We start from the raw sequence: 12671 nt of genomic DNA, 5'->3' as shown, positions 1-12671 counted from the left end.
TACAACGCAGTTCCAGAATTGAAAGCCTGACACAAAATACACGATCATGTATTTAGTAGCTCTCTTATTTCTCACTGCAATTTGTTTCATTAGTACTCGCCGTGCTACATTTGAAAACACATTTCTACACATATCTTACTACCCTCAACTGAGAACATATTATAGGAAACTATTTACAAAAGTTATTCTTAACAGGGCAATTTGAATCCCATGTATTTCCCAGATTCGTAGTCCCTCCAAACATCAAGTGCTCCAAAGCTAGTTATTAGGACAGTACTCAAAGCCATCACAATGCTGACTGAGAATGCAATGAGAGATGCCCTCCCATAAACTGAGGAATTATTACAGGAACCTATTTACAAAATTTATTCTTAACAGGGCAATTTGAACCCCATGTATTTCCCAGAAACATAGTCCCTCCAAACATCGAGTGCTCCAAAACTAGTCATTAGGATGGTACTCAGAGCCATCACAATGCTGACTGAGAATACAATGAGAGATGCCCTCCCATATTCTTGAATTGCTCTCTGCACCACTACCAATCCAAGAAGTGATGCAACAAAACATACTATGGACAAGATGAGGGCAATGTCTGTGTGTTCCATGCCCAACAATACATACTGAAATGATGACATTGTAGCTGAGAAGAACACCATGAAAGAACAAGTTGCTGCTGTTACCTGCATCAAGACATGAAAGCAAAAATAAGCATTCCTGGCAGTTTAACATGAATATGATGAAGTGAAAATGATTGAAGATGGAATTAGATGTTACCTCTGGTGTTATCCTAACTTGAAGAAGAAGTGGGCTTATAAGCATTCCACCTCCAATTCCAAAGACACCACCCAACATTCCCGCTAATGATGCCATTAAAGGGAAAATAATCTTGTTTGATGGTCCATCTCTAATAAGATCTTCCTCCTAAACAAAGAGTACAAGTTTAGGCTAATTGAAATATAAACGTTTTAATACAAGTAAATCATGGACAACATTAGTCAATCTTCAATTTTTTTCAATGACCTTGTCGTCAGAAGTCTGATGTTGATTGCTTTCCTTCTTGCGTAGGATCCATGCGGTGAAAATCAAAGCTAAGGGTATTTGCAATAATGAGACAACCCAGTAAAGCACTCCACAAGGCTCTATTTGTATTATACCCTGCACATATTTCAAAGGGTCACATGTTGAGAGTGCTAGGAAAAAAAAATTAAGAATCCTTACTATATGTTTATCAACAAGTAAATCACACAAATTGAAAAAGGACAAAAAGGGAAAAAATAAGTAACAGTCACCAGATTCACCACCAGTGTATTATATATGAACTTATGCATATAAAATTAGGATGTGGTTTTTGAACCTTTGCACAAACTTTTTGTAGTACTTTAACCCCCTTCTATTGTTTTTGATATTTAGAGCCAGAAAGTTCACAAATCAATTCAATGGTTTACTTAATCAATGATTTGTCTTCTTAATTGATATTCTAGTTGAAAAAAAACAAAGAAGTAGACAGCTATTCTCACTTTTTGGGTGTGCATATCCTAAAGCTGATCCTCTTCTGACTAAAATATCAAATAATTTGTTTTCCTTTTCTATTCTATTGGTTTAGAGAAAGAGACATTTGCTATTGGTTTAGCGTGGATTTATTGAAGCCAACATCTGCCACTACATATACTTTATTCTGAAAAGCTCCCTATGAACCATATATATATATATATATATATATATATATATATATATATATTAATATTTCACAGATACACTTTGAACTGGATCATACTTGAATTAAGCTTTGTAGAGAAAAACCTAACTTAAAGATAGATGCAACTTACAACAAAATAAAATATTGTAAGAGACCCAAAATGCAATTTCCCTTGTGAAGAATGGTTTTTGAAACCAAGGGACCACGAAGCTAATGGGAATTCCCAAACTACATGGATGCAATTCTATTGATAGGATTGTACCTCTAGATTTACTTTAAAAAAAAAAGCACAATAGCTACACATCACTTAGCAAAAGTAACATATATAATGGTCCACCACTTGACATTGCAAAATAATAATATTTAGTGAAGTCATCAGGTTGCAAGTAGTACTTTTATTCTACTTAATTAATGGATCATCAAGTTAAAAAAGGTTTGAAATGGAGCATAGATTTCTAATCATCAAATTTAATATCAATATGCAAAGAGAATTAAATTAAAAAATGGAATTCAATGAAATTATTGTTAGCCTTACCTGTCCATACCGATTGCCACGAAGAAGATAAAGAACGAAGAAGGAAAACCAGACCAAAACTAAGATCCCAATTTTCATCCATGGAAGCCTCGACTTGCCATCTTCTTTCTTACCCAAAAGAGGTTCTTTAGTACTATCAGAAGTCCCATCTTCAACCGACCCATTCTCTAAATTTTCACCACGATTTCTCCTTAGCTCTTCAGATTCCATTTTCCAATGCGACAAACCATTTTTACAAGTCTTTGAGGTAGTCCAAGCAAGAAAAGTAGCAAACAGCATGGTAATAAGCCATTCTGGAAAAACAAGGTTGCAAATAACTCCTATACTAACTCCTAACAACATACATGGCTCTGATAAAAGTGCTATATCAAAGTCAATCAAAGTTTTGCCACCAAACTTGGGTCTAGTGGTGCACAGGTTGCACATAACATTTGCAATTGACCCACCTGTGACCATAAAAGCTGAGAAACTTGAGGCTGTCTTGAGGTCTAGGCCTGCCACAATACTTAAAATTGGTATGAAAAGCCCACCACCACCAATCCCGCCTGCACTAGATATAGAGGAAGCTATGAAGCAAAGAACACCAGCTATAACCATAGGAGACGATAATTTTAGTTGGGTTTCTTGGAATTTTGTTTGCTGAGCATTCCTATATTCATAAATTTTGTTGAGGAAATGGTCAATTGTGAGGGTTTCTGAGATGGGTTGTGTTTGTTTTGCATGAGAATGACCGATGGTAATGAAAAGGATGAGAGGAAGAATGAAACATGTAAATTTATGGATCTTCATTTGTTTTGGAATTCCTCTTGATTTTTCTTGTTGTGTCTCCAGATGAACTGTATCTGGAGTCTTATGTAAGGTCAGGGAGGTAGTCTTGCATGGCATTTGTGAGAAAGCCGACAACAGAAATTATTCCACCAACTAGACAAAGAACAAGGAAATAACTATGATGCTTATTTATACCCAAAAAACAAAAAACAAAAAAGACTATGATGCTTCTAGTAACACTTCTCAATTATGCCTAATTTAATTAAGTTTAAAATTAGAAATCAGTCACCTTTTTAGGACTAATAGGTTTTTTAAGCCTCACTTTTTATAGACGTGATTAAGGTACATCTGTATTTGTAAATAATAAGCATTTTAAATAAAATAAAATATTTTATATAGGTTTGCTCGTAAAATAATTTCTTTCTTTATACGTATATATATCCGTAGATTTTTTTATTAAAAAATAGGAGGTGCATGTTGATTAAACTATAGATAGTCGCTTGTTAAATATATAAAAAAGTAGAAAGATGATACGTTTACAATATTTTTACAACAAATCACAGGTGGTTAGTTGTTATTAGTTCAAATTTGAACCTAATACAAAGATTACTTTTTTGCCTTAACAATAACAACTAATAGCAACTTGCTACATAGAATTTGTTGTTAAAATATTGTAAAAATATTGTCAATATATAATTTTTCAAAAAAGTAACTTGCCATGGAGATGTCTTTATTATATCTAGTTTAGTGAGTAATGGACTTTGATCTTTTTATTAAAGAAAGAACAGTATGGATTAGGATGAGAGTTACGAATTGTTGGAACCAGTTGTACCTACTCTTTTGTTTGTGATTACTAGTCACAATAATAAATAAGGGGTGCTATATCCACAATATTTTTACAATATTTTTACAACAAATTATAGGTGGTTAGTTGTTATTGGTTCAAATTTGAACCTAACACTAAAATTACTTTTTTGCCCCGACAATAACAACCAGTAATAACCTGCCACTTATAATTTATTGTAAAAATATTGTGAAAATGTTGTGGATATATTATTTCTCATAATAAATTAAAAGTTTAAGTAGGTTTTGTTTTTATTTTTATTTTTAATTGTTACTTGTCTCTAGTTTATGGAAGAGAAATACAAGGGAAGTTATTGCAGGTGGCGGAAATTTGTGGTTAGTCTAAGACGTGGAGTACATAGTGGCTTTCTATAAGAGAGAAAGCAGTGGGATAGTGGGTAGGTTTTGAAGAGATTTGTGGTGGAGGGACTCACTATTTTCTTGCCTATACTACTATTTAAGAGGCTTCTCTTATTTAGATTTTTCAATTTTTTGTTCAAAAATAACCTTACACTCCTACGTTTAAGTAGAGACTGAATTAAAGGACAATTCGGTATAAATACAACTCTAACTTTCACTAAAACGTTATCTAAAAAATAGGGTTACTCTCCTGTTGATTTTTAAATTGATTTATCTACTTATAAATTAAAATTTCAAAATAAAAATTATATATATAAAATGTAAAAACATTTTTTTTTTGCTACAAAATAAGACCACTAAAAAAAAAGTCTCATTGCACACGCGAAGTGCATGTGATAAGGCTAGTGGCACGATAAAATTATGATAAATACTATGTTTATAATATTTTCACGATAAATTTTAGATGTTAAATTGTTATTGGTTAATGGTTATAATTTGAACTTACTACTACAATTTCTTTTTTATCTACCATTTCTTTAAAATTATAGGTCGGGATATAAATGATGTGGTATTCCAAATTAATAATAACAAATCTCTTAACACAAAAGTTAATTTTTCCATAAGAATATTCGTTGCATAATTCTATTGGATTTTATTAACGTGTGCCCTAAAGACACACAATAGTATATCATTTTTGAAAAAAGTTTTATCGGGAATTGAAAAAATAAGTAATGTATGCTTTAAGGGCATACATTAACCGGACCAATTCTATTTTAAGGTTTGTTAGCATGCAGCCGTACAAGAGATTTTATTTTTGAAAAAAATAAAATCAACCTCCTTGAGATTCCAAAGGCTATATTTTCTGTCAGACAAGTTTAAATTAGAATATGATGATATTATGCTAAAACGGCAAAACCTTTGTTTTTTAAAGAACCATTTAAAGTGTCATTTCTTTTTTTATTTTTTATTTTATTTTTTATAAGAAATTAAAGTGTCGTTTCTGCAGTCATTAATCACTTATTAATTATTTATTTTTGGATAGGAACTTGTTACAGTATATTTTTGCACACTAGAAATTCCACCATTTTTGCACACTTTAGGCTTCGTATATTATTTTCCTTTTTTGTTGCCCTCGGTTTTTTTATTGAGTGATCTAAAAGGAATGTGTTATTCCCATTTTAGAGAAACCTAAGAGGTAAGTTTTAAAGTGTGCTGATTAGGTGTAATGTAATACCATAATATATATATATATATATATATGTGTATGTATATATTAATATTAAAAAACTTCCAAATATATTTCATTGACATCTAACTTTATATCTGATTATATTTCCTAACTATGTGTAATGTAATACCATAATATATATAGAGTCATTAATGCTAGATTTTAAAGGATATCCTAGTATTAATATGGAGTCATCAATGCTAGAATTTAAAGGATATCATAGTATTAAACATGGACTCTAGTATCACCGCACACCATTAGTACGATGGTCACTCCACAAGTATAAGTGTTTGTGGAGTGTGGGGGGCAAGGACTGGGGTTCAAGTCTCCAGGAGGGAGTTTCACACACATATACACTTAGATTAGATTAGAGTAGAATTCTATTTTGTATTAAAAAAAAAACATGGACTCTAGTGTACTTTGCTTAAATGGCATGCAGTGTGAGTATCGTGAACGATCTGTGGAGGAACAGGATGAGCTCCAACGGAGCACCAAGAGGGTTAATGACACAGAAATTGGTGGGGGCCAAGTGGAAGAAAAGTTTAAGGTGGGGGATCCCCTTCCCCCCCCCCCCCCCCCCAAAGTCTTATTGGGATAAGCTGTTGGGAGACTTTCCAGGAGTCCATGCACATATGAGGTTACCATACAACCATAATCTTGGCGAGGAGGAGTTGGATATTGAATTGGATGAGGTCATTGAGGGTTTTGCTATTGTGAAACTCTCTAAGGAAACTAAAATTAGGATTAAGGATGCCTGGTCCAATGCCTTATTTAAGTATTTGGTAGAACTGTAGGCTACCATTATTTGCACATGATGACTTTGAGCATGTGGAAACCACTGTGTAGAGTCGATTGCTTGGACTTGGGAAAAGACTATTTCCTCTTCAAGTTTGAAACCAAAGAAGACATGGACAGGGTGCTAGAAGGAAGCCTGTGGTTCTTTGGAGGACATTAAGTTGCTGTAAGGAAGTTGAGCCACCATTGCGGTTTGGGTGAGACTCAATGAGCTCCATGTTGAGTACTATGATGCGTATGTGCTCTAGGAAATAGGGAATGCTATTGGTCCGGTGTTAAAGGTGGATGTTAACACAGCAACATGAGCGAGAGGTAGGTATGCTTGTATCTGCGTTAAGATAGATGTGTTGAAACCGTTAATCAAAACGGTGCTCATTGGTGGTTTGATGCAAGACGTTGTGTACGAAGGCATTGGGGCACTATGTTTTGGATGTGGTAGAGTCGGACATAAGAGGGAAGGGTGCCCTAATGTTGTTCGAAGCCCTGGTGTACCTGCTGATAGTCAACAGCGTGAAGGGAATAATATGGATGTGTGTGAGGTGGCAATGCTTGAGGTGGAAGCTAGGAGCAAAGAGGAGGACGACTATGGCCTTAGATGATGGTTAGTCGGAGAAAGACAGGTTTGAAGCGTGCAAAATCTGAAGGTCCAATGAACATAAACCAAGCTGGTTCATCTAGTTTGGTTGCTGGTTCTCCTAGTTTGGTTAGACCAACTAAGATTGTGAGGGAAAAGCAAGTGCAAGTGGTTCAACTTTCTTTGAGTAACCTGAAACTTATTTCAAATGGGCAAGCTGATTTTAATAGGCAAATTGTGGGGCCCGAGGAAATCAAAGACAAGACCTTAGAGTTGAATACAGTTGGTGACTTGAAAGAAGGGGTTAGTGTGTCATCCAACATTAACACGTGTATGGTAGAGAAGCCACAAGAGTGTTTTGGAGGTAATGTGCCTTTAGATCCTTCTGATGGACAAGAAAAAGGTTTAACAAAACATGGGAGAGGTAAGCCCACTCGTATCTAAAAATAAAAGAAATTAAAGATTCTTTCTGCTGGTGTCTCTCAGCAAAAAAGGAAACAGACCTTCAATAGGTGCTTTGGAGGAGGGAACCATGGACGCGCACAATCAGCTTGCAACGTTAATGAACTCGCAGTGTTAGGCGATTAAGTTTCAAGGGGAATTTTAGTAATTCTCAATATAGTTTTAGATCAAATCAGAGTGAAGCCAATGGAGGTATGAGGCTGGGTCGATGTGAATCAGAGGGAAGCTTGGAAGAACTTATTCCCTCTTAACCCTGTGAGCCAAGTTCTAGGGTCACTACCCATTACGGACCCAGCATGGCAGCTTTGGCCGAACCCAAGGTGGAAGTTTATGATGGATGTCCCGGCCCTCATGGAGAAAAGGAAACTTGTTTGGAGGAACTTTTAGGACGTTTTGACAAGGCCGGTCTTATTTAAATTAGACAACCCAATGGAAATGGGAGAGGAGAATGTTAGAGGGATCTCCAATGGCTTTCGATTGGCTCGAGAATATAATGGTTTTGAAGCTGATATAGGTGTGCTTGCCAATCAGGAAGTTCAAACTTCTAGTAAGCTCGATCAAGAGAGAGATGGGAGTCCTAGAGCACATGGTAGTGCTCTCCACAAGGGAAGCACAAACGGAGGCCCATCTACAAGGGATGGGATGGAACTTGATTGCTCAGGGGAAAGCATTGCCTCACCCTGATAGGTGCCCTATTTTTGGACATATTGTATCAATGAATATAATTGTGTGGAATTACCGTGGGGCTCTTAGTCCTAATTTTGGTTGTGTTGTTGAGGACTTGGTTAGGGATTATTTGCCAACAATAATGATTGTTACTGAGACCAGAGTGGGTGGTGAAAGAGCTAAAGTTATTATGGGTTGGTTGCCTTTTGATGGTGCAATTCACGCTGATACAGTGGGTTATGTAGGAGGGATTTCGCTGCTGTGGAATTCTAATGCAGTAGAGGTCATGCATCTCCCCTCAACAGATTAAGAAATTCACGATCTTGTCAAGGTGAGTTGCTCTAATTTCTCTTGGATTATTTTTGCTATTTATGCAAGTCCTAGGCTAGCTGAAAGATGTATTCTTTAGCATAATCTTTCTGTGGTTAATTCTATCGATAATCTACCTTAGATCATGCTTGATGACTTTAATGAAGTGTTGAGTGGTGAGGAGAAGTTGGGAGGAAGGTCGATTAATGCTTATTGAGCCAGGCTATTTCAAGAGTGTATTAATGAGTGTGGACTTATGGATATGGGTTTTTCATGGCCAAGGTTTACATGGACCAATTTGCGAAATCTGTTAGATCTCATTTAAGAGAGATTGGACCATGGTTTTTGCAATGCGAGTTGGAGTTTACTCTATCTGGAGGCTACCATTGAGCATCTCACTCGAATTAATTCTGATCATTGTCCTATCATGGTTAAGTTGGAGAAACCTTTGGGTATTGGATTATCGAAGCCTTTTAAATTTCAACCCGGATGGTTTTTTCACCCAGATTTTCCTGGGATTGTTCATGGTGCGTGGAGAGGGGGCCAAAGCCTTGATAATGCAATCCAGTCTTTCACCAACTCTGCTGAGCAATGGAATAGAGAGGTGTTTGGAAATTTTTTCTCTCATAGGAAGAAGATTGAAGCTAGGTTGAATGGTGTTCAAATGGCGTTGGCTAATAGACCTAATAATTTCCTTGTTGAGTTAGAGAGAAGTATGAGGAAGGAATATGTGGATGTTAAAGAACTTATTGATGAATTTTGGGCAATGAAGGCTAGAGTCAATTGGCTGGTTTTGGGAGAGCGCAATACCTTTTTTATCATGCTTCTGTGATAAACAGGAGGAAAAGGATTAGAATTACCAGCCTCAAAAATAGTATAGGGAATTGTATTATTGAAGAAAATGAAGTGGTTGATTATATCAGAAGGTGGTACATAAACCTTTATACCACAGACATGAAGGATTCACAAAGAAAAGTTGGGGACATTCCTAATTGGCCGGTCAAATTATCGGAGGAGGAAGCGCAAGTCTTGGCACTCCCAATTGAGGAAAGAGAGATCAAGAATGGGTTATGGGCCCTGAAAGCCTTTAAGGGGCCTGGACCAGATGGGCTTCATGTAGGGTTTTACCAAAGATTTTGGATAATAATGAGGAAATCAGTTGTGGAGGTAAAGAGGTGTTTGAGAGGGGTTGTGTGCCTCCCTATTTAAATAAGACTCTCATCACCTTAATCCCAAGCATTCAGGAACTGATTCCTTGGGGAGTTTTAGGCCCATTAGCCTTTGTAACACTGCTTACAAAGTTATTTCAAAGATAATTGTTGCTAGGTTGAGGTCATTTTTGGATAGTTTGATCTCTCCGCTACAAGCAACCTTTGTTCCGGGCCAAAAGGGAGTGGATAATGCCATCATTATTCAGGAATTGCTACACATGCTGAGTCTAAAGAAAGGTAAAGTTGGGTATGGCAGTTAAAATTGATCTTAAGAAAGCCTATGATAGGCTTGAATGGAGTTTTGTTAGAGATACTCTTGCCTTGTTTAACATTCCTCCTTTGTTGCGTAAAGTCATCTTGAATTGTATTTCAACGTCTATTATGGAGGTGTTATTTAATAGAGGTACTTTGGAGTCTTTTACGCCTTCAAGAGGAATTAGGTAAGGTAATCCTTTATCACCTTACATATTCATCAGGTGTATGGAGGTGTTGGGGTTTTTCATAAAAGACAAGTGTGATGCAAAGCTTTGGGACCCTGTTAAAATGTCAAGGGGTGGTTTGGCGGTGTCCCATCTCTTCTTTGTAGATGATTTGGTTCTTTTTGCTAAAGTTGATATGAAGAATTGCATTAGTATGTTGGATGCCCTTGAGGGATTCTATGGTATTTCTGGACAAAAGATCAGCAAAGTGAAATCTAGAGTTTATTTTTCCCCTAATGTGGATGGCAACAAGAGGGAAGAACTTTGTAAGGTGTTGGGTATTTGGTCAACACCTAAGTTGGGTAAATACCTTGGCTTTCCGCTAAAATAGCCTAGATCTAGCAGTACAGATTTTGATTTTGTTGTGGAAAGAGTGCAATTTAAACTAGCAGGTTGGAAGGGATACCTCTTGTCCTTTGTAGGTAAGGTTGTTCTTGCCCACTCCGTTCTTACCACAATTCTGGCATGTGTGATGCAGAGTACATTACTGCCTAACCGGACCTTGGAAGCTCTTGATTGAGTGACCAGGAACTTTATTTAGGGATCCACTCCAGACAAAAGGAAAGTCCACATGGTTAGTTGGAATAAAGTAACCAAGCCTAAGGAAGAGGGAGGACTTGGACTACATGCTGCCAAGCCAAAAAATTTATCTTTGCTGGCTAAGCTAAATTGAAGGCTTAATATGGAAAAGGATAAAGATTGGGCAAAGGTGCTGCCCTTTAAGTACAACAACCTGAGGATGAGGGGGTTAAATGTTTGGGTTGGGTTAAAGCGTGGTAACAGTATCCTCAGGCAAGGTATAAAGTGGAAGTTGGGTGCTAATAGTACTCTTAATTTTTGGCATGACAAGTGGTTGATAGTGGGGACTGTTAGAGGTTTGATTGAAGGCCCTCTTAGAAGAAATGAAGAGTCGCTAACGGTGAATGACATGAGAGATGGAGGGAGATGGGATTTTGCTTGATGCTCCTTTGATCTACCTGACAAACTGATTAGTCTAGTAAAGATTGTTCCTATTCCTTTAAATTGTCCATCAGAGGATCAGATGGTGTAGGCTTCATCTCCGTGTAGTGAGTTTGAGCAAAAGAATGCTTATATCATTGCTAGAGGTGACGACGAGCACTCTAATGCCTTCAAGGGAAAATGGATTTGAAAATGGACTCGATGCCAAAAATTAAAATGTTTATTTGGAAGTGCTTCTTACTTAGCATACCCATGGGAGAGGTGCTTAAGGAAAGGGGCATTATCCAAGATGCCCAATGCCGAGTTTGTAAGAATGAGAAGGAATCCATCCTTCATGTGTTAAGGGACTGCACTTTTGCTAAACTTACTTGGAAAAAGCTTGCCATTTTTTATTCTGATCAAGGCTTTTTCAGCAGTAACTTGGTAGACTAGTTAGAGAAAAATATGAGTATGACTACCTTCAAGTTTGCTTCTATACCCTGTCATATTTTATTTCCTTTTGCAGTATGGAAATTATGGCTGCATAGGAGTGATTTGGCATTTAAGGAGAAGCAGGCCAATCCAAATTTGTATAGTAGCGTGATACATGCAGCCCAGGAATATATGTATTGCGTGAGCAAGGTTGACATAAGGGTCACTAAAGCTTTATTTTGGGTTAACTGGACCAGGCCATGTGATGGCTGGTATAAATTGAACTCGGATGGGTTAGCCTTGGGGAATCCTGGAAGGGTGAGCGGTGGTGGTCTGATCTGTGACTCAAGGGGAAGATGGATTACGGGTTTTACCTGCAACATTGGTATCTCCTCCAATGTAGAAGTAGAGCTATGGGCTTTAAGGGGTGGACTTTCTTTATGCATTTCTCTCAACCTTATGGCTCTAGAGATAGAAGTAGATGCTAAAGTTGTTTTGGAATGGATGACGAATGACCATAGCTTTAATTTTTATCATTCTCCCCTTATTATGGACTGTAGGACTCTCATCAAACAAGTGCCTCAAGTGAGGATGATGCACTGCTTCCATGAAGCCAATAGGTGTGCGAATGCACTAGCCCGGAAAGGTCCAATTATTCAGCAAGACTTTGTTGTTTTTTATAGTCCGCCTATGGACATTGTTATGCTTTTGTATTATGACCAAATTGGCATGTATAATGAGAGGATTCGTCCTCAAATAGCTGGTTTTCTTGAGTTGTGATTAATATTATTCTCTTATTTACCAAAAACAAATTGTATTAAACATAAACCACAATTACTAAAATTAAAGGATCAAATTTTACTTTTGTCCATATTAGTGCCAAAACTAATTACTAAAATTAAACAAATTAATCATGTCTCTTCCAAACTCCATAATTTCATATTCGTAAATATAAAAATTAGTCATAGTGGGTTCCAGTTAATTCAACTAGTAAAGTTTCTAATGGTTATATAAGATATCTGGGGTTCAATTCCTGCCTACACCAAAAACTGATTAGTGTCTTGGTTTGATAATAAAGAGCTATCATCAGGAGCAGACACCATGAGTTGAAACTCTCTAAAAAAAAATTAGTCATATATCAAATAACTTGATTCATTAAACAAGCAGAGTGACTGTTATTAATACCAAAAAAAAAAAAAAACTCGAGGAAGATAGGATTTAATAGTGAGAGAATTGTAAATTTGCAAGTAATGACAATTTGGAGACAACTATTGGTACAAACTACAAATCAATCTTCTTGCTATGTGTCACCAAAAAATAATAAAGCAACTTAAATGCAAACTATAAATTCCACCATTTTAATAATGCCCACTA

At 36.6% G+C, this 12671-nt stretch overlaps 2 protein-coding genes across 2 annotated transcripts; one reads left to right on the top strand and one right to left on the bottom strand.

Moving 5' to 3' along the window:
• Nucleotides 1-15: 15 nt before the first annotated feature.
• Nucleotides 16-3169, bottom strand: LOC142637230 (sulfite exporter TauE/SafE family protein 2-like). Its single transcript, XM_075811511.1, has 4 exons — nucleotides 2232-3169; nucleotides 1021-1155; nucleotides 775-921; nucleotides 16-680 (listed from the first exon to the last, which is right to left on the bottom strand). Exons 1-4 carry the CDS (start codon nucleotides 3114-3116, stop codon nucleotides 372-374), a joined length of 1476 nt encoding a protein of 491 aa, XP_075667626.1. The 5' UTR covers nucleotides 3117-3169; the 3' UTR covers nucleotides 16-371.
• Nucleotides 3170-8663: 5494 nt separating this feature from the next.
• On the top strand, nucleotides 8664-10446 carry LOC142635725 (uncharacterized). Its single transcript, XM_075809834.1, has 5 exons — nucleotides 8664-9022; nucleotides 9076-9411; nucleotides 9563-9694; nucleotides 9924-10228; nucleotides 10349-10446. The coding sequence occupies exons 1-5, from the start codon at nucleotides 8664-8666 to the stop codon at nucleotides 10444-10446; spliced, it is 1230 nt and encodes a 409-aa protein (XP_075665949.1).
• The last annotated feature ends 2225 nt before the right edge of the window (nucleotides 10447-12671 follow it).

Source organism: Castanea sativa, chromosome 5 (assembly GCF_040712315.1).
Source record: "Castanea sativa cultivar Marrone di Chiusa Pesio chromosome 5, ASM4071231v1".
Taxonomy (NCBI): Eukaryota; Viridiplantae; Streptophyta; class Magnoliopsida; order Fagales; family Fagaceae; genus Castanea; species Castanea sativa.
Note: the sequence above shows the minus strand (reverse complement) of the source record. Positions and strands in the feature narration are given on the sequence as shown.